The sequence below is a fragment of the Dromiciops gliroides genome, chromosome 1, assembly GCF_019393635.1.
Source record: "Dromiciops gliroides isolate mDroGli1 chromosome 1, mDroGli1.pri, whole genome shotgun sequence".
NCBI lineage: Eukaryota > Metazoa > Chordata > Mammalia > Microbiotheria > Microbiotheriidae > Dromiciops > Dromiciops gliroides.
In genome coordinates, this window is record NC_057861.1 from 666,900,245 (window position 1) to 666,924,037 (window position 23,793).

Consider the following 23,793-nt stretch of genomic DNA (forward strand, 5'->3'; position numbering starts at 1 on the left):
AAAGCACTGGCCCTGGATTCAGGAGTACCTGAGTTCAAATCTGGTCTCAGACACTTGACATTTACTAGCTGTGTGGCCCTGGGCAAGTCACTTAACCCCCATTGCCCCGCCAAAAAAAAAAATTTTATAAATGTCTGTTATTATCAATCAGTTCTACAAAGTAACCCACTAGCACTTTAAAATTGCATTGAATCAAAAAAAAAAAAAAGGATTACATTGAATCTATAAATTGGGAAGTATCTGGCATTTTAATTATATTGTCTAAGCCTGACTATAGGGCAGTTAGTGGATAGAGTACCAGTCCTTAAGTCAAGAAGACTCATCTTCCTCAGTTCAAATCTACCCTCAGATACTTACTAGCTGTGTGATCCTGGACAAGTCATTTAACCCTGTTTGTCTCAGTTTCCTCATCTGTAAAATGAGCTGGAGAAGGAGATGGCAAACCGCTATCCTTGCCAAGAAAACTCCAAATGGGAGCATGAAGAGTTGGACATGACTAAAATAACTCAGGACATGACTCCAATTTGTTCGATTCTTCCTCTATTTCTGTCAAAGCTATTTAGAAGTTGTCTTAAAGTTCTTATGTGGGGGCAGCTAGGTGGCACAGTGGATAGAGCATGAGCCCTGGAGTCAAGAGGACCTGAGTTCAAATCCAGCCTCAGACACTTAACACTTACTAGCTGTGTGACCCTGGGCAAGTCACTTAACCCCAATTGCCTCACTTAAAAAAAAAAAAGTTCTTATGTGTCCGTTGGTAAACCAATATATTTGATGGTTTTATAGTTATCACTTTGGTTCTCACCAGGACAAAGCTGCTAGAATAGAGTGAGTACATCAATCCTCACCTGAGTTTACTATTTGTAACCATTCCTAGATTCTAGGCCCCCAGACTATACCTCATCCCTCCAGCCATCTATCAGGACACAGAAGCCTAGCTATTTTACCTGCTATCTGCTCTGCTGCATCCAAACCCACCCTTTCCACTTCTTGTTCAAGGAACAATAATCAAATCACTGCTACCACTGTTCCTTGAAAAGATGCAGAATTGGGGCAGCTAGGTGGCGCAGTGGATAGGGCACCAGCCCTGGAGTCAGGAGGAACTGAGTTCAAATCCAGCCTCAGACACTTAACATTTACTAGCTGTGTGACCCTGGGCAAGTTACTTAACCCCCACTGCCTCACAAAAAAAAAAAAAAGAAGAAGAAAAGATGCAGAATCTACTAACTCATGGATCCATTCATAATTCCAGTGACTGTCTAAACCACTTCTCCTTTCCCTGACCATCCTCCCCTAGATGTCGTGTCCCACTAGTAGAATGTAAGGGAATACAAGGATTGTCTCACTTTTATAGTGTATCCTCATGACCTAGCATAGTATCTGACACATTTTGTTGTTGTTTTTCGGTCGTATCCGACTCTTTATGACTCCATTTGGGGTTTTCTTGGCAAGAATACTGGAGTGGGGGCAGCTAGGTGGCACAGTGGATAAAGCACCAGCCCTGGATTCAGGAGGACCTGAGTTCAAATCCAGCCTCAGACACTTAACACTTACTAGCTGTATGACCCTGGGCATGTCACTTAACCCCAACTGCCTCACCAAAAAAACCCAAAAAAACAAGAATACTGGAGTGGTTTGCCATTTCCTTCTCTAGCTCATTTTATAGATGAAGAAACTGAGGCAAAGAGGGTTAAGTGACTTGCCTGGGGTCACACAGCTAGTAAATGTCAAGTAAGTGAGGCCGGATTTGAACTCAGGTCCTCCTGACTCTAGGGCTAGTACTCTATTCACCACATCACCAAGAAAGCCCTTCCTCCCCTCCTCCAATCTTGTTTTCTCCAAGTTAAACTTCCCCAGTTCCTTCAAGTGCCTACTTTATAACCTGGTCTCTAGTCTGACCAATCTAGCTGACCTCTTCTGGACACACTCTAACTTGTAGGTGTCCTAAAATGTGGTGCCAAGAACTCAACAGATTTCTCCAGGTATACTATAAACAGGGTAGAGGACAATGAGATGATAGCCTCCCTGATCCTGGATACTCCACCTTCATAATGTTGACTAAAATCACATTAGCTTTAATGGCTGCCATATCATACTATTGACTCATATTGACCTTTGGTGATCCAAACAATAACAGATCCATTTCCATTGTGCTATCTAGTTATACTTCCCTTAACTTGAACTTTGTGAACTTGGTATTTTTTTTTAATTCTTTTTGTTTCAATCTTTTTTTTTTATGTATAAGGTATTTTATTTTTTCCATTACATGTAAAGATAGTTCTCAACTTTTGTTTATACAAGCTTTACAATTTCAGATTTTTCTCCCTCCCTCCTCTCCCTCCCCCCTCCCCTAGACAGCAGGTAATCTGATATATGTTATATCTATATATCTCTATACATATACATATATACACACATACATATATACACATAATAACATTAATCCTATTTCTGCATTAATCCTGTTACAAGAGAAAAAATCAGAGCAGTGATGCAAAACCTCAAAATAGAAAAAAAAAAACAGCACCCAAAACAAAAGAAATAGTATGGTTCAATCAGCATCTATACTCCACAGTTCTTTTTTTTTTCTTGGATTTGGAGATCCTCTTCTATCATGAGTTCCCTGGAACTCTTCTGTACCATTGCATTGGTGAGAAGAATATAGTCCATCACAGTAGGTCAACACTCAATGTTGATGATACTGTGTACAATGTTCTTCTGGTTCTGCTCATCTCACTGATCATCAGCCCACGCAAGACCCTCCAGGTTTCTCTGAACTCCTCCTGCTCATCATTTCGTACAGCACAATAGTATTCCATTGTATTCATATACCACAACTTGTCCAGCCATTCCCCAACTGATGGGCACCCCCTCAACTTCCAATTCCTTGCTACCACGTAAAGAGCAGCTATAAATATTTTTGTACATGTGGTTCCCTTTCCCCCTTCCATGATTTCTTTGGGCAAAAGACCTAAAAGTGGAATTGCTGGGTCAAAGGGTATGCACAGCTTTATCGCCCTTTGGGCATAATTCCAAATTGCTCTCCAGAATGGTTGGATCAGCTCACAGCTCCACCAACAATGCATTAGTGTTCCAATTTTCCCACAGCCTCTCCAACATTTATTATCTTCCTTTTTTGTCATTTTAGCCAATCTGATAGGTGTCAGGTGGTACCTCAGAGTTGTTTTAATTTGCATCTCTCTAATCATTAGAGATTTAGAGCATTTTTTCATATGGGAATAGATAGCTTTAGTTTCTTCATCAGAAAACTGCCTGTTCATATCCTTTGACCATTTCTCAATTGGGGAATGACTTGGATTCTTATAAATTTGATTTAATTCCCTATATATTTTAGAGATGAGGCCTTTATCAGAAGTACTGGCCTCAAAAATTGTTTCCCAGCTTTTTGCCTCCCTTCCAATTTTGGATGCATTGCTTCTGTTTGTACAAAAATTTTTTAATTTAATATAATCAAAATCATCCATTTTGCATTTTATAATATACTCTATCTCTTGTTTGGTCAAAAACTGTTTTCCTTTCCAAAGATCTGATAGGTACACTATTCCTTTCTCTCCTAATTTACCTATGGTATCACCTCTTATGTCTAAATCATGTATCCATTTTGACCTTATTTTAGTATAAGGTGTAAGAAGTTGGTCTATGCCTAATTTCTGCCATACTATCTTCGAACTTGGTATTTTTTTAACCCAAGTATAAAGCTATACATGTATCCCTATTAAATTGAATCATGTTAAACTTGCTTATTTAATATTTTTCTAGCCTGTAAAAATATTCTGGATCATGATTCTATGTGTTCCATTCTAGTATGTTAACCATCTTTCTCAGCTTTGCATTACCTGCAAATTTTAGAAGCATGCTGTCTATATCTTCACCCAAGTTACTGCCTTCCCCCTAAAATGTATTTGGCATATAATTTGTTCGTACATGTTGTCTCCCACAGAAAATACATAAGCTCCTTAAGACAGGGATTGTTTTTTTTTTCTTTTGGAAATAACATAACTTTGAAGTATAGAGGGGTCGATTCTCAAGGTATATAAAAAAGAAGAGTATAGCAAAGACTTGGAAGAGACCTCAGATGTTACTATTATTCCCCAAAAGGCAACTGATAAAATATTGTAAACTATTGACCCATATACCTACTTTCACAACTCCAGAAAAATTTTTGATAACTTTGTGTGTATATATACATTGATGTATAGATAGATGATAGATGAGAGATAGAGAAAGACAGTGAGACAGATAGAGAGAGAGAGAACTGTAGACCAATATTACTAATGAATATCAATCAATTAAAAAAATTTAAATAAAATTCTGGCAAAAACACCACCGTAATTTTTCCAAAAAATTATTATAAGCAAGTTGGATTTATACTAGGGATGCATGGATGGCTTAACATAAAAAAGCAACATAATTAATCATATTTTAAAATAAGAGCATTATCTCAATCCATGTAGAAAAAAAAAGCCTTTAACAAAGCACATTTTTCATCTAGGCTTTAGAAAAAAACAACAACTTGTCTACAAAAAGTAGTCATAGAGGGATCTTTTTTTTGATGATAAAAGATACCTATCTAAAACCAAAAGTAAACATCACATGCATACACACCAGAAATTCTCACAGTTAATACAGGAATAAAACAAAGATGGCCCTTTGCCCAATATACTATTTTATTTCTAGAAATGTTAGCAACAGCAATAAGACAAGAGAAAGCAATTAAAGGCATAAAAATAGGCAAAGAGGAAATAAAACTATCCCTATTTGCCAATGGCATGATAGTCTATTTCAAAAATCCTTAGAAAATTAGCAAAGGATTTATGGGAATACATTGACAAGGGTATCACAAATTGATAGGCATTGACAAGTTCTTACCTATACTATTGCAAGGAATAAGCTCACTACATCAATGAGAACATAAATTCATCAACATATTATTACTATGGCAATACTGGAAAGAATAGTTAGGAGTCATGATACCTAGATTCTAGACCCAGCTCTGCCATTAACTTGCTGTGTGGTCTTGGGCAAATCATTCCTCCTTTCTATGCCTCAGAGTCCTTATCTATAAAATAAGGGAACTGAATTAGATGATCTCTAGGGTCCCTTCCCACTTTAAAATCTGAAAACTATTAAGATTTATAAGATGACATTGATACTCAATACATAGGACTACGATATTCCTAGGCTTCAGGCTAATAATTTCCCAAACTTTCCAATGTTTGGATACTTAGTCTCTATTAGTTTCATTGTAGGATAACCCCTACCACTCTCCTTAAAAGTGCTTTATGGCAAAAATAATGCCATAGGACAATTCCTGGAGTAGCAAAATCCACAGAAGAATGTGCTGAAATAATTTTGCAACCAAGGACAGTTTAGAAGGTCTGAAGGAGGGAGCTGCTGTGCTGAGACAGGAGTGGAGCCCAACCCCACAGTCCCCCTGACAGAGATCCAGTCCCAGGAAGGCCTCACCAGAGAAAGAAGCCTCTCCCAAAGCCTCTGAATCAGCTGAAGCACCAGTGTCATCTGGAACTAAGCTCACAGTCTAGTGAGAGGGCTGAGCCCTTGGCAGAGGGAAGATTACAGGGGTCTCTGCTGGTGTTAAGGTGGAACTTGGGTTTTTCACCCCTGCTGGGAACCAGGAGGTAAAGTTGAGTAGCAGTGGCCCAGATGGGGGAGGGGCACAGGCTCATTGGAGCTGCCAACCATAACACACAAAGCTGGTTGATTAGCAAGTTGGTCTGGGGTCATTTAGGGAACAGGGAACAGGCCAGGTGAGTGAAGAACCTGATCCTCCTTAAATCATACCACCTGGGACCTTCTGAAGTTTGGGATAGTGCAGCCTGGAAATAGTGCCCACTTTAAGGAGCTAAAAGTCAAGTAAAAGAAAGGCAAGATGAGCAGACAGAGAAAGGTGAGGACCATAGAAAGTTTCTTTAGTGACAAGGAAGATCAAGGTGCACCCTCAGAGAAAGATGTCAACATCAAGGCCCCTATATCTAAAGCTTCCAAGAAAAATGTGAATTGGTCCCAGACCACAGAGGCACTCAAAAAGGACTTTGAAGATAAAGTTAGAGAGGTAGAAGAAAAAATGGAAAGAGAAATGAGGGTGATGCAGGAAAGACATGAGAAAAAAGTCAACAGCATGAAAAGCCAAATTGGCCAAATGGAAAAGGAGGTACAAAAGCTCTCTGATGAAAATAATTGCCTAAGAATTAGGGTTGAACAAATGGAAGCTAGTGACTTTATGAGAAACCAAGACACAATAAAGCAAATCCAAATGAATAAAAAAAAAGTTAAGGGCAATGTGAAATATCTTCTTGGAAAAAATGCTGACCTGGAAAAGAGGTCCAGGAGAGATCATCTGAAAAGTATTGGTCTACCTGAAAACCATGATCAAGGAAAGAGCTTAGACATCATCTTCCAAGATATTCTCAGGGAAAATTGCCCTGATATTCTAGAAGCAGAAGGTAAAATAGAAACTGAAAGAATCTACCAATCACCTCCTGAAAGAGATCCCAAAAGGAAAACTCCCAGGAATATTAGAGCCAAATTCCAGAGCTCTCAGGTCAAGGAGAAAATATTGCAAGCTGCCAAAAAGAAAGAATTCAAGTACTGTGGAGCCCCAGTCAGGATAGCACAATACGTAGCAGCTTCTACATTAAAGGACAGGAGGGCATGGAATATGATATTCCAGAGGGCAAAGGAATTGGGATTACAACCATGAATCACCTACCCAGCAAACCTGAGCATAATCTTTCAGAGGAAAAAATGGGACTTCAATGAAAAAGAGGACTTTCAGGTATTTGTGATGAAAAGACCTGGACTGAATGGCAAATTTTACTTTCAAATACAAGACCCTAGAGAACCATAAAAAACTGGAGTTGGGGGACATACCAAGGGTTGTACAGTGGGTGACTCTCTTCTGTCTGAGGCCAGGTTTTGGCTGGGATCCCTCTGGGTCCAGGGTGGATGCTTTGTCCACTGTGTCACCTAGCTGCCCCCATGATGACATCTTTAGGGTTAAATTGAGGGGTGAGGGGACTGCATTGGGGGAGGGGAAAGGGCAGAAGTAGCATGAGGTGAAATCCCACATGAAAGAAACAGGAAAGGGTTTGTGGAGTGGAGGAAGAGATGGGGAAGAGATGGGGGAGGAGCAGGACAGTAAATGAACTTTACACTCATCAGAATAGGCTCAAAAACCTTAATCTCATCAGAGTTGCCTCAAGGAGGGATTAACACACACACAATTGGGTGGAGTAATCTATTTAATCTGGACAGTAAATGAGCCAAACACTTATCAGAAATGGCTCAAAGACCTCAATCTCATCAGAGTTGCCTCAAGGAGGAAATAACATGCACACTCAATTGGGTGAAGTAATCTATCTAACCCTACAGGAAAATAGGAGGGGGAGGGGATAAAGAGAGAGGGGCAAAAGAAGGGAGGCAGATTGGGGGAGGGGACAGACAGAAGCAAATCTCTTTTGAAGAGGGATAGGGTGAAAAAAGATGGATAATAGAATAAATATCATGTGGAAGGGAATAGGATGGAGGGGAATAGTTAACAATAGTAATTGTGAAAAAGAAAAGGGGGGAAAATTGTACAAAAATATTTATAGCAACTCTTTGTGGTGGCTAAAAATTGAGAATCAAGGTAATGTCCATCAATTGAGGAATGACTGAAGAAGCTGTGGTGTATGATTGTAGTGGAATGGTATTGTGCTATAGGAAATGAAAACAGGATGATCCCAGAAAAACCTGGAAAGACTCATTATGAACTGATGTAGAGTGAAGTGAGCAGAACTAGAAGGACATTGTGCATAGTAACAGCAGTATTGTTCGATGAGCAATTGTGAATGACTCAACTACTCTCAGCAATACCATGATCTAAGACAATCCCAAGGGACTAATGACAAAACATACTATCCACCCCCATAGAACGAACTGAAAAAAAGAGCACTTGTGGATTGTACATATACAACCTATATCAGATTGGCTGATGTCTTGTGGAGGGGGGAGAAAAGGGAGGGAGAGAAAAAAATTTGGAACTCTAAATCTAATGAAAATGAATGTTGAAAACTACCCTTACATGTAACTGGAAAAAATAAAATAAATGTTTGTTGTGCTGGGGGAAAAAAAGTGCTTTATGGCAGAGAAAGTAATGTAAAGAGAATGTAAAATAATTCCATCCTGAGAGAATCTGGAATACCACAGAAATAAGTGATAGTATTTTACATCAAGTTCACAAAGAAGTCTAGGGGAGATGGTTCCCATATGGAGAAAATGTTTGAGTTTTGATTTAATAATAAAAAAAAGCTTTAGGTTAATACTGATATTTCCATATATAGCTCTATTCTAAGCCCAGGGTTATGTGATATATTGTAAAACATGTTATAGCATATTGAAGACAAGATTGCCAGTGTTGCCTAAATGTGTCTTGTTCTGTAAAGGGCTTCAGGTTCACATCAGGAAGCAAGAAGCTTCCTTCCATGGAGGTAGCCGCAAAAGAGGAAAGGGAAAAATCACCAGGGAGGTGGTGACAGTGAAGCAACATGGCAGTAAAAACACCCACCTGGCACTTTCCCCTATTGATCCTAATCTTACCCTTCATTCAAAGTAATACAGAACATCCCCATTACTCTTCCAAGCAACAGACCTTGAAATATGTGACTCTACACCTTTTTGCTTAAAGACACAAAGCAACATAGTATATTCAGTGTCAGCTCAGATATGCGTTTCCCTTTAGAATTAGAGAGAAAGAGAATCTCCCCAATGTTTAGAAATATATTTCAAGAGTTTAAAGAATAAGTAAATACAAAGGGGGGCAGCTAGGTAGTGCAGTGGATAAAGCACCAGCCCTGGAGTCAGAAGGACCTGAGTTCAAATCCAGCTTCAGACACTTGACACTTACTGGCTGTGTGACCCTGGGCAAGTCACTTAACCCCAATTGCCTCATTTTAAAAAATTAAGTAAATTCAAAACACTGCTTAGACAACCTACCTTTGGGGGTAGGGGAGAAGAGAAGTGAGATCTGTGAGTTCACTAGTATAGAGACAAATAGCTAGTGTTAACCTGTGGTCTTAGAGACTTGCCTAGGTTATGAGAGGCTTTGTGACTTGTCCTGGGTCACACAGAAAGAGGTAAGATTGAACCCAGGTCTTCCTCACTCTCCCATTCAGGCCACCTCTCTATCCACTTGATATCTACCATGATGTCTTTAACTAAAACTGTTTATATTTAAGTAAGACTGAAAATACTGTGTTTAGAAGGATCTGTTCACTATGGCTTCATATTATACCACTGCCAGTTTCATTTTTTTCTTTCTTTCTTCCTTCCTTCCTTTCTTCCTTGGAAGCAATCAAGAGTTAAGTGACTTGCCCAGGGTCACACCACTTTCACTTTTCTGAGAAACAGTATGTTATTGAGTACTGTACTGCCCTGGGAATCAGGAGACCAAGGTTCTAGCCCTAAATCTGCCACTAACCTTCTTTCTGAGGGACTCTAGCAAGTCATTTCCCCTTAGGGCAAACCCAAGTTTTTGCTTCATAAAATGAAGCAGTTGGACTAGACAATCTTGAATTTACCACTCAAATTCTAGACTGTTAAATATAACACTTTTGCCACAAAAATAACTCCCATTTCCATCAAGTGTTTTCTTAGCACATAGAGTATTTAGATATGCCTACACACTAACAAAGGTTTACTCTGATACAGGCATGGAACAACTGGGTCTCTATTTAAATTAAAATTCTCTGACCCTTTCAGACATGGACTCGAGAATATTTACAATACTGCCTAATGGTTTGCTCTCTTCATAAATATAAAGTTTAAATATTTGCTTTCCAATAATGATCCAATCCAAACCATACACCTCTGCAACAAAGTCCCAGCTGTCTTTGGGAAAATGACCCTCACAGGATAAGTTATTCATACCTGGGTAAGTTCTATCTCCCATGGTGGCCCAGCAGAAACCCAAGGTGGGAGGTCAGTCTTTCTTTATTTTCAGAGTGATAAATATCAAAACCAACCAGCAAATATGAACATTGAACATTGAAGAATGAAAACAGTTTCTTAATGCTTTTCCAGAGACAAGACAATTGCCTGGCACTGATATCCATGCCATGTACTCCTGTCAGAGAATATGCACAGACACATTTATCTGGTAGTATTCTTTGTGTGATTAGACACAGAGAGAGAGAGAGAGAGAGAGCCAAAAGTCTTAATGCAGTTTTAATATTCAATAGCTTAATTAATAGTTTAATTTGATAGCTCCATAAGCTTATTAAAGCTTAAAAATAGCACTGGCCCTGGAGTCAGGAGGACCAGAATTCAAATCCAGCCTCAGACACTTGACACAAGCAGTGTGACCCTGGGCAAGTCACTTAACCCTCATTGCACTGCCCTCCCCCCCAAAAAAAATGTGAACTAAGATTTTTGGGACTACACACACACACACATACATACATACATATATACATACATACATACATACATATATTTCATTTGAGAGAGAGAGAGAAAGGTGGGGCTGGGGATCACAAGCATAGAGTTAGAAGGGATCTCATAGGTCATATAATGAAATCTCATTTTACAGATGAGGAAACTAAGGTGAAAAAAGTATGACCTGTCCAAGGTCACAAAAGTGTCAAAGGTTAAATTTGAATCCAGGTCCTCTGACTTCAGAGCCAATGGTCTTTTCACTGTATCATAGGGTCTCTCTCTCTCAATTCATTCAAAAGTCAGTATGGACTAGTGGATAGAACGGCAGCCCCAGAGTCAGAAAAAAGTGAATTCAAGTCCTCTGACACATACTGGATACATGACCCCAGACAAATCACTAACCCTCCCATGCAGCTCTAAGACTGTGAGTGGCAGATAGGTATCAAGCTACCTTAGTTCCTCATCAGGTCCACTTTAAAAAAATAAGTATGTTCATTCATTGAACAAACACTATCAAACAGCTCCTATGAGCAGGGCCCTCTACTGTCTCCTGCTGGGAGAGACAAAGAGAACCAAGAAACAGGTCCTAGCCTGGAGTAGTTTATAGGTAGAGAGTCATCATCCTTGTTGCCAGTGTTGTTTTTGTTATTTGGGGGACAGGAGACAATTAAACAAAGAAATACAATGCAATGCAGGATGCACTAAGTGATACTTGAGCAGAAAGAAATGCTATGGGGAGTTCAGAAGATGGAGAAGAAACAACCAATTGGAAAAGAGTATGGCATAATAGAAACAGTTGGAGATTTGGACTCAGAGGACAGGTTCAAATCCCAACTCAGCTACTTAACTGCCTTAGGTGGATCACTCTGGGTATCAATTCCCTCATCTGTAAAATGAAGGGTTTCAACTAAATGATCACTAAGGTTCCTTCCAGCTCAAAATCCTATGATCCTATCAGAATTTGAGAAGGCTTTATGGAGGGCATGCCACTTGAGCATGAGGTAAGATTTAGAAAGGTGGAGCACTGGCCCTGGAGTCAAGAGGACCTGAGTTCAAATCCAGCCTCAGACACTTAACACTTACTAGCTGTGTGACCCTGGGCAAGTCACTTAACCCCAATTGCCTCACCAAAAAAAATTAAATTAAATTAAAAATTAGAAAGGTGGGGATGGAAGCATGAACAAAAGCCTTGGGGCAGGCCACCCTATCTTTAAAAAACCTTCACTTGGCTCTGCTGTCCCATCAAATTATCATCATATATATCTCCTCTCACTGCCAGAACTCCTCCAAAGTCTGCACTGTGATACTTCTCCTACTTGTCTGTTTTTTTCTACCTCTGTTCAACTAAATGTGGGTATTCTCCCCACACACATACAAGGTTCTCTCCAGGAAATCTCTTCTCCCTCCCCTTTCATTCATCCATCAGAGCTGAATTATCAATTGTACATAAGATGAGTCCCAAATCTTTATATCCATCCCTAATATCTGTCTTCCTCTCCTCCCTCCTTGAAGGAATTTAGCATTCACCTTAATTTTCAGCAAATAAACTAGATTATATGGTCAGATAGAACATCATGCTCCTTCCCTTCTCTTGTGCTTTAGTATATCAGAGACAGCAAGGCAATGATCACATTCACAATGCCTAAGACCACCCAGATCAGTGATGATAGAACAATACACCACTGAATAATGTTGGGAGTACTAAGGCATCAAAGACACCAAGGTTATCCACTGCAACTTGGGGCATCACCAGATGTCTTGACTTCTGTCCTGCCACTGGACTTCAATGACTCAGGATGAGCGAGGCTGATGACTTTGTGCAACTCTGCCTCACTTAAATCCAATTCACATGAAAGTCAAGATGCCATTGGTGTTCTTCGATAACAAAAGAACTCCTTTCTGCTAGGAGCTCATCTCCTCCATGGAAGGAGGGAGAAGAAAGAGATACAAGGCTGCCACCCCCCTCTACCCATCTGGAAAACAGAAGGAATATTTTTCATTTATCAAAAAGAAAGACTTCTGGCATAAGTGAAACTATTTTAAGAGGCTATTCAACAGTGCAAATAGAGATACAAGGTCACTTCCCCCAGTGGATCAGTGCTGGACTAGTGTCCCAAGAGCTATGCACAGGTCTGACCCTGCTAACTCTCTATTCAATAAACTCCAGGGAGTCTCTATTAACTCAGGGATAAAATATAAAATCCCAGCTTTAAAAGCCTTTTACAACCTGACTCTTTCCTATCTTTCCTGTCTTTATCCCCTTCATGTAGGCCAGATATACCGTGTCCTGTAACACCTCATCTTCCAACTCCATGACTGTTCAGAGAGTACCCCATAAAGTACTTCCGCAATTGCCAATACTCTCCCTCTTGAACTCTGCTACCTGGCTGCCCTTCAATTTCACCTTCTGTGAAAGGTCCCTTCCTACTTCTGCTTTCCCTCTGATTAACTATCTGGTTGGATGGTGCCTTCCCCATTCAAATGGGAGCTCCTAGATGGAAGGGACTTTGGTTTTTATGTTTCTCTGTATGCAGAATACTTAGTAAATACTTGTTGACTGACTAAGAGTCAGCTCCAACAACTTCTTCCATATATAGCCATTTTCAGCAGTAACTCATTTCTATAGCAATTTGAGATTCACAAAGGACCTTCCTTGTAACAACCTGGAGAAGAAAGTAATATGGTTATTACTATCCTCATTTTACAGAGAGGGTTAAATCAGATGCCCACAATCATTCACCTGACAAGGGGCAGAGCCAAGATCTGAACTCAGGTCCCCTTGTTCCAACACTATAATTCTTTCCATCCATCTAATTTGACTCTCACAGCACCCCTGTGAGGCAGGCAGATAAGTAACATGGCTAAGTTGGCTTTTACGTCCCAACACCACTACAGAGTCACATCCTGACACTATTTTTAGGTGGTCCTTAGGGACTTGGCCTGACCTGGGGAAAGTGTGATAAAGTCAAACAGGGAAGGATTACCAAGTAGCAGCTAGGAACCAGTGAGATTAGATAACATAAATTTGTAGCACAATCACCTGATACAATTGTGATACAATTCAGGAACAAAGAAGGTAGATGATGGGGTAACCTCCAAACTACATTTTACCAAAGCAATACTAGATACAGGAAAAAAGGGCAAGGGACTCAAACGAGAGGATAGCATATAGTTTAACTGGTCAACCACTGATAGGATAAAGACTGGGAAGGGAGAATAGTGAGGTTGAACTGGGGAAATAGGGAACGGTAAAGGGCTTGCATGTCATAGTGAGGATAAAAAAAGGCTTAGGAGCAGTGAGACAAAGCAAAAATGAAAAGATAGTAAATTGTTATTAGAAAAAAATCGTTATTAGAGAAAGGAATTTCAGAATTGTGGATGAAGATCACACAGTTAACAGCAGATGGTGATAGCAAGAATATGGCTATCTGTTCCTACTGAAGGTGATCTGAAGGTACAGGGCATGGGAGCTAAGGAAGCTAGTGGATCAGGATGTTTGGGGCACAACAGTGTGAGTATTAATATCATTGAGTCTGAGGGCAGAGGTTACAGTGGGTGGCAAGACTGTGAGGCAGGTACTGAACTCCTTGAGAAAAGAGAGCATATAAGTCATCAAATCACTGCCACAAGGATCTAGGCTAAGTAACTTGGACGGAGAAAACTTCAAGGAAGGAGAGAGTGTTTCATGACAGTAGGAAAGGGACTGTCTAAAAGGGAGAGTGGGGATCAGACTCAAAATGTCGGGGGAAATTAGAGAAGATGGATATCAAGTGTTGGGAAGAGTGAGAGAGCTAAGTTTTTATTAATGTAAGAAAACGGAAAGAGTAAAAAGTAGAACATCCAAAATGAAGGAAAGTTTGTTAAAATTTGTTGGGAATTTTTTTTTCTAATTGAGTAGGCTTTTTACAAGGGGAAAATGAAAGGGAAGAAAAGAGAATGATATGAATTGTGGAGACACAGGGATGAGGTGGGTCCAGATAAGTGAAGAAGGAGGGGTAGGAAATGGAAGGGCTTTTCACCTCAGCAGATGCTGCCACTAAATCATGGGGACATGTAAAGCAGATGAAAGTCTGTCCATCAGTAAACAGCACTGGGAAAGAACCAAGTGATTGGGGCAACTAGGTAGCACAGTGGATAAAGCACTGGCCCTGGATTCAGGAGTTCAAATCTGGCCTCAGACACTTGACACTTACTAGCTGTGTGACCCTGGGCAAATCACTTAACCCCTGTTGCCCTACAAAAAAAAAAAAGAACCAAGTGATTAAGGGCTTCCATCCTGTTGGGTCCTACGATGGTCAAGCATGGATTCAGTTTAAGGTGACGGTGTCAGCTTCCCTGGCTTGTCACTCAAAACACAGGAGATATGGGGAGGATAGGAAGAAGAGTAGAGGTGGCAGGTAGTTTTATCCAAGCATCTGGGGTAATAAATAACCAATGTTCTAGTTACCCAGTAAAGCTGAATTCATTCTCAATAACAGTCCTCTAGCTCAGTGATATGGAATTCAAATAGAAAAGGATGCCTGATGGCGCCATAATGACTTAGAAAACTACAAATTAACATCATCTATGTTGTACTATATTTTTATTTATTTTGTCTGGCACATAGTAGGGGCTTAACAAATGTTTATTGATTGATTGATACAAGGGCCCACAAATTATTCTTCTAAAGTATAATCATAGTTCTGCTTTGAGAAAATCTATTACTTGCATACCCTTTGTATTTACTTGCTTGTAAATATTTTTTATTTCCTTCCTACCCCCCCCCATATAAGATACTTGAGAAAGGAGTTTCATTTTTTTTTGCCTTTATGCCCTCACAGTCTTGCTCAAAGCCTAGTAAGTAGCAGATGCTTAATAACTGCTTTCCAGATTGGTTAGAATCTAGTAAATAAAGATAGAAGAAAGTTTCAGTGTCCTCTTATGCTGGAGGGTTGACTTGTAATATTCAGTACAGTGTACAGTTGAATTGGAAGCTGCCCTTAGGAAGAAGAAACTCTGCATCCAGTTCCACATACGGTGTGGCATGGACAACGCAGCCAAATTCCCTAAACATTTAGAGTTGGAAAGAAAATTAGACCTCATCCAGTCCCTTCTCTTCATTGTGCAGATGGGAAAACGCAGGCCTAGAGATGTGAATGCCCAAGGGTACAAAGAAAATAAGAGTTTAAGGTCAGGTCTCCAAAGTCCAAATTCAACATTTCCCCAAACACCTGGCTGCATAGAAGCTTTACTGTTTTCTTTAATGACATCTTCCATTAGATTAGGAAAGAGGTTGAATAGAATTATACCGGCCTCCCCTTGGGGGGGGGAGGGGAGGGAGAGATGGGGATAATTGAAGAAGGCTCTGAGGAATAAGAATTTGCCACACTGTTACACACCCACACCTACAGATTTCCTGCAAACGCTCCTGATGAGAGAAGAAGCACCTCTGAATAAGAAGTTCGGGCTCCAATCACAGAGCTCACTCCGGGAAGAAGGGGGAGGGGTGAAGTTGGGAAGGGGGGGGGGAGAAACAGGAGAGTGTCACTGTTTCCTTAGTCTGGGAAAGTTTTCTCCTCTTCCATTCTACGTGAAAAGTTGCTTTTTTCCAAGTTGTTCCCCTTCAAGTCTCCTGAAAAAACCAACCTCCGAAACTGTTTCAAAACCGTTTGAGGGGGGGCTCTTAACTCAGGGGCCTGCATGGATTCCCATTTACTCCAGTTACAAAGAGGAACGCGGTGAAAACCTTAAGGCTGCTTCTGCATTAACGCTTCCATTCCCAAGGAGCCTCATTTCCGAAGTGGGGAACGGGGGGGGGGGGGGCTAGACCAGGGTAGGGAGGCTCGTAGCCACAGCCCACTTTCCCCGCATCGAGTCCGAAACGGAGACAGAGAGCAAGACCCGGGCAGAGTCTGGCTGACCTCCGGTGGGCCCTTTCATCAAACCGGATGAATAGGATCGCTGCTCTCTAGTAAAGGCACACGATCCGACCGGGCAGTGGGAGGAGGAGCCCGACGACCTCAGTTTCCATCTTTGTAAAATAAGGAGGTTGTCCTAGATGATCCCGAAAGGCCCTTCCAGCTCTAAATCTATTATCCTACAGTGGCACACACCGCCCCCCCTCCTTCCCCTTAGCCCCCACTGCTCCAGAGGCGGGTCCACAACTCAGCTTCCTTCCCTCCCTGCCCCCCCTCCCCGCCCCCTCCTCTCTCCTCCCCTCTCCCAACTCACCCTCCGCCTCCATGGCGCCCCCCGCTCTTCTATTCATGCCAGGAGCAGGGAACTAGAAGGGGAAGGGGGAATCCGAGTCCAGGTTGGGGTCCCGGAGCCCTGGCGCCCTAGGGGCCACCGCAAGGCAAGCAACCAGAGCAGCGCGGAGCCGGACCGCATCTCGCCAGCAGCGCGGGCGGGCGGCCTCGCTGACTCCCGGGCTCCCTCCCGCCGCCGCCACCGCCAGCCCCCAAACTCGGCCCCGCCAGGCTGGGGGCGGGGGGGGAGGGCTCGGCGCGCGCCGCCCAGGGCTCCCGAGGGGGCTCAGTCCCCGCCCGCCAGCCCGGAGTCCGGCCCCCGCCGTCAGACCACCCCCGCCTCCCGCCCGCCCGACCGGCTCCTCCCCTCTGCCGCCCCTGCCCCCGCCCCCACTCCGGCCTCCGGGCCTCGGCGGGTCCCGGCCGGCTGCAGCCCAGAAGGTCATCGAGGCTGGGGGAACTGCTAAGGCTGCAGGAGCCCAGACCCTAAGCGGCTAACTTCTCCGAGGACACGCCCCTCCATCTGCCCAGTCCTCGGCTGGGCTCCTCTTGAGCCCGCAGCCCCGAGCCTGGAGCCAAAGTCTCGGCTTTGTTACTTCGGGGTTCCCATCTTCATCCTAACAATTCCTAGCCTTTACGGTTTACATAGAAACGTTTTCTCACAACCACCCCTAGAGACTAGTAGTGGAAATATCATTATTCCCATTCTACCGAGGAAACAGCCTCTGGGAGGTTAAGCAACTTGTCCGAGGTCTATTAGTAAGAGATGGAGCTAAGACTGCAATTTAGGACTCCCGGCTCCAGGGCTCTAGCGCCCTTTCCGCTGAACCAATCTGCCTCTCACATAATTATGTCCAGTTTCCTCAACTAGGCCTTGAGCTCCAGATCTTGCTCTGTAGAGCTCACAGTGCTCAGCACAAGCCTAGGCATGCTGAGGAAGGAAGGAACGAACGAACGAACGAGGGGGGGGGGGGGGGAAGAAGGGAAAAAGGGAGGGAGGAAGGGAGAGAGGGAGGGAGAGAGAAAAGGAAGGAAGGAAGGAAAGGAGGGAGGAAGGAAGGAAGGAAGGAAGGAAGGAAGGAAGGAAGGAAGGAAGGAAGGAAGGAAGGAAGGAAGGAAGGAAGGAAGGAAGGAAGGAAGGAAGGAAGGAAGGAAGGAAGGAAGGGGAGGGAAAGAGAAGGGAGAAAGGGAGGGAGGGAGAGAGAAAAGGAAGAGAGGGAGGGAGAAGGGAGGAAGGAAGGAAGGGAAAGAGGGAGGGAGAGATAAAAGGAAGGAAGGGAAAGAGGGAGGGAGAGATAAAAGGGAGGAAGGAAGGAAAGAAGGGAGAGAGGGAGGGAGAGAGAAAAAGGAGGGAGGGAGGAAGGGAAGAAGGAAGGAAGGGGAAGGGAGAGAGAAGGGAGAAAGGGAGTAAGGAAGGGAGAGAGGGAGGGAGAGAAAAGGAAGGGAGGGAGGAAGGGAAGAAAGGAGGAAGGAAGGAAGGAAGGGGGAGGGAAAGAAGGGAAAAAGGGAGGGAGAAGGAAGGAAGGAAGGGGGAGGGAGAAAGAGGGGAGGAAGGAAGGGAGAGAGAAAAAGGAGGAAGAAAGGGAGGGAGGAAGGGAGGAAGGAAGGAAGGAAGGGGAGGGAAAGAGAAGGGAAAAAAGGAGGGAGGGAGAAGGAAGGAAGGGAGGGAGTGAGAAGGGAGAAAGGGAGGGAGGAAGAAAGGAAGGGAGATAGAAGGGAGAAAGGGAGGGAAGGAAAGAGAAAAGGAAGGAAGGGAGGGAGAAAGGGAGGAAAGAAGGAAGGGGGAGGGAGAGAGAAAGGAGAAAGAGAGGGAGGAAGGAAGGAAGGAAGGAAGGAAGGAAGGAAGGAAGGAAGGAAGGAAGGAAGGAAGGAAGGAAGGAAGGAAGGAAGGAAGGAAGGAAGGAAGGAAGGAAGGAAGGAAGGAAGGAAGGAAGGAAGGAAGGAAGAAGGAAGGGGAGGGAGAGAGAAGGGAGAAAGGGAGGAAGGAAAAAAGGAAGGAAGGAAGGAAGGGAAGGAGGAAGGGAAGGAGGGAGGGAAGGAAAGAGGGAGGGAGAGAGGAAAGGAAGAAAAGAAGGAAGTATAGTTTTAACTTTAGCCTCTTGTTTCTACTTGCTCCAGGATAAAAGTTCAAGATCTGAACTTCAGTTCCTGCTCTTTTCTCCAGCTCATGTCTCTAGTGAAGCAAGAGAAGAAGTAGATGTGGGTAAGCTAACAAACTGGACAATTACCTCATGAATAATCTTTTGAGATGCAAATGAACACAAACCAATTAAAACCAGAGGCTGGGCCTACAGAACATTAAGTAAATTATACTTGTCCTTGGCATAAGAGCTCCTCTCCAATAGTAAACTGGCTCATTCACTGCAAAATCTGGCAGGTGTATATAGATAGACTCAGGCTATCCAGTCCATAAAGGACCTTAGAAAATAGAGTAAAGAAGGTCAGAGATGGAAAGGCCTCAGAACACAGAACTTCAGAAGAAGTAGAGGTGATATGGTACTTTTGAAAAGGCACTGAACTTGGAGCCACATGGCTTTGAGTAAAATCCTGAATATTCAGGTTACTACTTATGGACCATCACTCACCTAACCTTTCTGGACATCAGTTTTCTCATCTGCAAGATAAGGAGGTTGGACTGGATGAACTCAAAAGTCCCTTTCAACTCTAAATCTATGATATTATCCTATAACAAACAGGGAAGGAACTTAAAACATAGATGGACTAGAGCTGGGGGGAAAAAGAACTTGAAAATCATCTAATCCAATTCCCATTTTACAGATAAGGAAACTGAGGCCTAAATGTGCTTCCCTTCTCTCTTCATCTTACCAGGCTGATAGATATTTTTCAGTACTGGGCTACAGGATCATTCACCAGCATCCACCACAGCTATTTAGCTTCTAAGCCACAGATGATGCTACAGGAAATAATAATAACAAGAAAAACTCTGAAGCTTGCAATAACAGCCTTTTTAAAAGCTAGTTCCCCAGTGTTTAAGGATATTCCTCCTGTTGCTCTACTATGGTTGCTAGAAGTAGATGGCTTAAGTCATGGCTCAAGGTGAATGTTTATTGTTGTAACTGAGGGGCAAACAAAGATAGAGAAATCTTTTGACCCTATTAAGTCCTCCACCCTCCTCTGAAAAGCTTGTCACTCCAGCAAATCCTATGGGATCACAATCTTCATTTGTTGTTATTCAAAACAGAAACTGCATTCACTTTTTTTGTTTTGTTTTGTTTTGTTTTTTGTTTTTTGGTGGGGCAATGGGGGTTAAGTGACTTGCCCAGGGTCACACAGCTAGTAAATGTCAAGTGTCTGAGGCCGGATTTGAACTCAGGTACTCCTGAATCCAGGGCCGGTGCTTTATCCACTGCACCACCTGGCTGCCCCAACTGCATTCACTATTACAGAATTGTCCATCTAAGTGTGAGCCTTATCTCAAGAGCACACTTATTTCACTATCAGAGACTCAACTTTCATCCTTTTAATGCAGGGTGATAGAGGGCACTGGAAATCATAGAGCCTGGAATTAGGTATGGGGCTAAGGTTCATGTGTAATATTGGCAAAAACAGAACTGGCACAATGTCAGGTCTCAAGGGTGGTAAGAAGAAGCCTCTGAAACAGCTCAAGAAGCAAACCAAGGACATGGATGAGGAAGATATAGCTTTCAAACAAAAACAAAAAGAATAGAAAAAACGAAGAGTTAAAAGCAAAAGCTGCTGGGAAGGGACCACCTGCCAGTGGTGGAATTAAGAAATCTGGTTAACTAAAAATAATGGAACCTTGTGCAAAATGAAATTTAGTTTTTGCTACTAGTTACTATAAATTCATTGGGTTAAAAATATTAAAATCAAATAATAAATCAAAGGAAATCTGGCAAAAAGTAGATATTCCTGTGTAGATAAGACGGTGATTCCTGTTAGTTTCTTTCTTGCTTTGTGACATCTGTATTTCCTACTTCAACATCTGTTGCCACCTGCAGCCATGATTGTGTCATCTCAATGAGTCTATTGTATATTGTAATAAACATTTTTTAAATCATAAAAAAATTGGCAAAAAAGGAGCTTGAAAGTTGGCCCTGCTCATCTACTGGCATCAGGCATATGCAACATGGCATACTACAAAACCAAGTACTCCCTCTTCCTGCTAAGTGCTTGACCTCAGGGCTCAAAGAGCTGAAGAAAGCCTTGAGCAAGAATCCCAAGTAGATCCACAGTAAAGGTCAGGGATCTCAAAATGGATGTGTGGCCAAAAGCCAGTTATTTTAAGATTTCATCTATTGAAATGAGAATGAAGCTAGTACTAAAGCTAAGAGAATAGAACAATTTACTGGGGAAAAAGTCACCACAACATGAATACCATTTCCCAAAGGTCTAAACTGAGTTCAGAACCCTGAGAGTCTGTGTCCACAGAACAGGAGTAGGTCACCAGCAGAACTCCAAGCAGGAGGGTAATAGGTATCTGAGAGCTCCAGCAATAACTACAGACAACACAGTCAGAGATTGGAATTCAGGAGCAAAAGTCCTCTAGAAAATAACCTGGTATCTGAGGGTGGAATCTGGATATCTGATCTACTGCACCACAGTTTAAAATTTAGGCGTACATTTCCAAACTATATAAGGAAGTAATTCAATATATAAGAATAAAAGACATTCCCCAAATGATAAATGATTAAAGAATATGAATATGTAGCTTTTAGAGGAAGAAATCCAAGCCGTCAATAGCCATATGAAAAAAATGTTCCAAATCACTAATAATTAGAGAAATGCAAAAGAAGGCAACTCTGAGGTTCCACCTCATGCCCATCAAACTGGTAAAGTTAAGAAAAAGGGAAAATGACAAATGATGGAGGAGCTATAGGAAAATAGGTACATTTATGAAGCTTTAAATTAATCCAGCCATTCTGGAAAGCAATTTGGAACTGTATCTGCAAAGTCACTAAACTGTGTATACTCTTTGGCTCAGCAATATGACCATTAGTAAGGTCTTGTCACCAAAGAGATCAAAGAAAGAAGGATCCATGTTTACAAAAATATTTATAGCAGTTCTTTCTTGTGGCAAAGAATTGGAAACTGAGGGGGTGCCCATCAATTTGTGAATGATTGAACAAATTATGGTATATGAATTTAGAATACTACAGTGCTGTTAAGAAATAATAAAGAAATGGGGGCAGCTAGGTGGTGCAGTGGATAAAGCACTGGCCCTCGATTCAGGAGTACCTGAGTTCAAATCCAGCCTCAGACACTTGACACTTACTAGCTGTGTGACCCTGGGCAAGTCACTTAGCCCCAATTGCCCAGCCAAAAAAAAAAAAAGAAGAAGAAGAAAGAAAGAAATAATAAAGAATATGGTTTCAAAGAAACCTGGGATGACTTGTGTAAATTGATGCAGAATAAAATGAGCAAAACCTGGAGTACAATGTATATCATCACAACATTGTAAAGACAAACAACTTTGAAAGCCTTAAGAACTCTAATCAATGCAATGACTAATAACTATTCTAAAGGACTCATGAAATCTGCTACTAGCCTCCTGACAGAAACAATAGATTCAAGATGCAGAGACATATATTTTTGTACATGACCATAGCAAGAATATATTTTGGTTTTTTATTCATATTTGTGACAAGGGTTTTCTTTTTCTTGTTTTCATTAGGGAAAAGGGACAGGGGAAAAGAAGAGAAAATAGATTTTTGATTGAAAAAAAATTTTAAGTACATAAAATATAAGAATGATAGATTCTTTCCCAGAAATGAAATATACCTAACAGAGGCAGATAAAAACATATTTGCCTGGAATCTTGAAGATCTCATCATGAGGACTTTAAACTTAAAATGAAGGAGGAGAGAAAATATCCTACCTCTATCTGCCAAGCCAGATACCAAACAAAGGAGGAAGAAGAGGATCAGGAGACAACATCCAAGAAATGATAAAGCAGTAAGATGCACAACCTCAGATATTTTGTGTACAAATCTACAGAGTATGGGTTGTAAACAACCCATGAATTGAGGACCTTAATGCAAAAATGTAAGTTTGACATTAAATATATTGCTGAGCCCTAGTAAGATGCTACTTAGGGGGATATGACTGTGGAAGGGGATGCCTTAGTCTAACAAAAGAGGATAAAGAGAAGGAAGAGAGAAGATAGAACTTTTTAACTCTTATTTTGCTTCTCTTCTCTCCACCAAGAGAAATCATCCTTAGCCAGGAAAATATAGAATAAAAATAGTTAATAGGTAAGTGCAAGAGATAAGTAAGAGTACCTTCAAGGAGTTCAAAACACCAGGACTAGACAAGCTACATTCCAGGATACTGTAACAATCATGCCACACTAGCTCCATTTCTCTCTCTCTTTTTTTTGATAGGTTTATTAGACTGGTAGAAAAGAGAAATATACACAGTATTCTAGATACAGTTTACTAGATACAGTATACTAGATGTCAACAAAGTATGTGACAGAGTCTCTAGTTTTATCTTTGTGAACAAGCTGAAGGGATGTGGGTTATAGATTAAGTGGATTTAAATGACTGAGCCCAGTGATATGTAATTTATAATGATGTATAACCTTGTGTCAGAGGCTCCTTCCTGAACTGAAGGACCCAGGTACAATTCATTTTTATTTTTTTGTGGGGCAATGAGGGTTAAATGATTTGCCCAGGGTCACAAAGCTAGTGTCAAGTATCTGAGGCTGGATTTGAACTCAGGTCCTCCTGAATCCAAGGCCGGTGTTTTATCCACTGCGCCACCTAGCTGCACCCCCCCCAGGGACACTTTGGGGGATTCTCACTTCTCTGACTAGTTATCCCCACCCAAATGATCTAAGAATTCCAGTACCTAACATTCACCCAAATGTAGCCATCAGCTTCCCTGATGAACACATAGACTCAAAATGTGTACAGTTTAATTTACAAGTTAATGGAAACAGAACTCATATCTGGGCCTGGTCAATCATAAGCATTTATTAACTGGTTATTGTGTGCCAGTCAGGCAATGTGCTCAGCTTTGAAGATGTAAAGAAAAACTTAAAAATCCCTGCCATCAAGGAGCTTACATTCTTTTTTTTTAATTATGGGGGGCAGCTAGGTGGCACAGTGGATAGAGCACCGGCCCTGGAGTC

General features: G+C 41.8%; 2 protein-coding genes across 2 annotated transcripts in view; one reads left to right on the forward strand and one right to left on the reverse strand.

Annotated features, from left to right (window-relative positions):
* FGD3 (FYVE, RhoGEF and PH domain containing 3) overlaps nucleotides 1-16,882 on the reverse strand; it is a 188,143-nt gene extending 171,261 nt beyond the window's left edge. Inside the window, 1 exon segment of the mRNA XM_044000771.1 lies at nucleotides 16,663-16,882. Coding sequence (XP_043856706.1) covers nucleotides 16,663-16,699 — 37 coding nt within the window. The 5' untranslated portion in view covers nucleotides 16,700-16,882.
* A 3,377-nt stretch (nucleotides 16,883-20,259) lies between these two features.
* On the forward strand, nucleotides 20,260-20,443 carry TMA7 (translation machinery associated 7 homolog). Its single transcript, XM_043977051.1, is given in 2 exon segments — nucleotides 20,260-20,363; nucleotides 20,365-20,443. Coding segments are annotated over 2 exon segments (183 nt in total).
* Nucleotides 20,444-23,793: the final 3,350 nt, after the last annotated feature.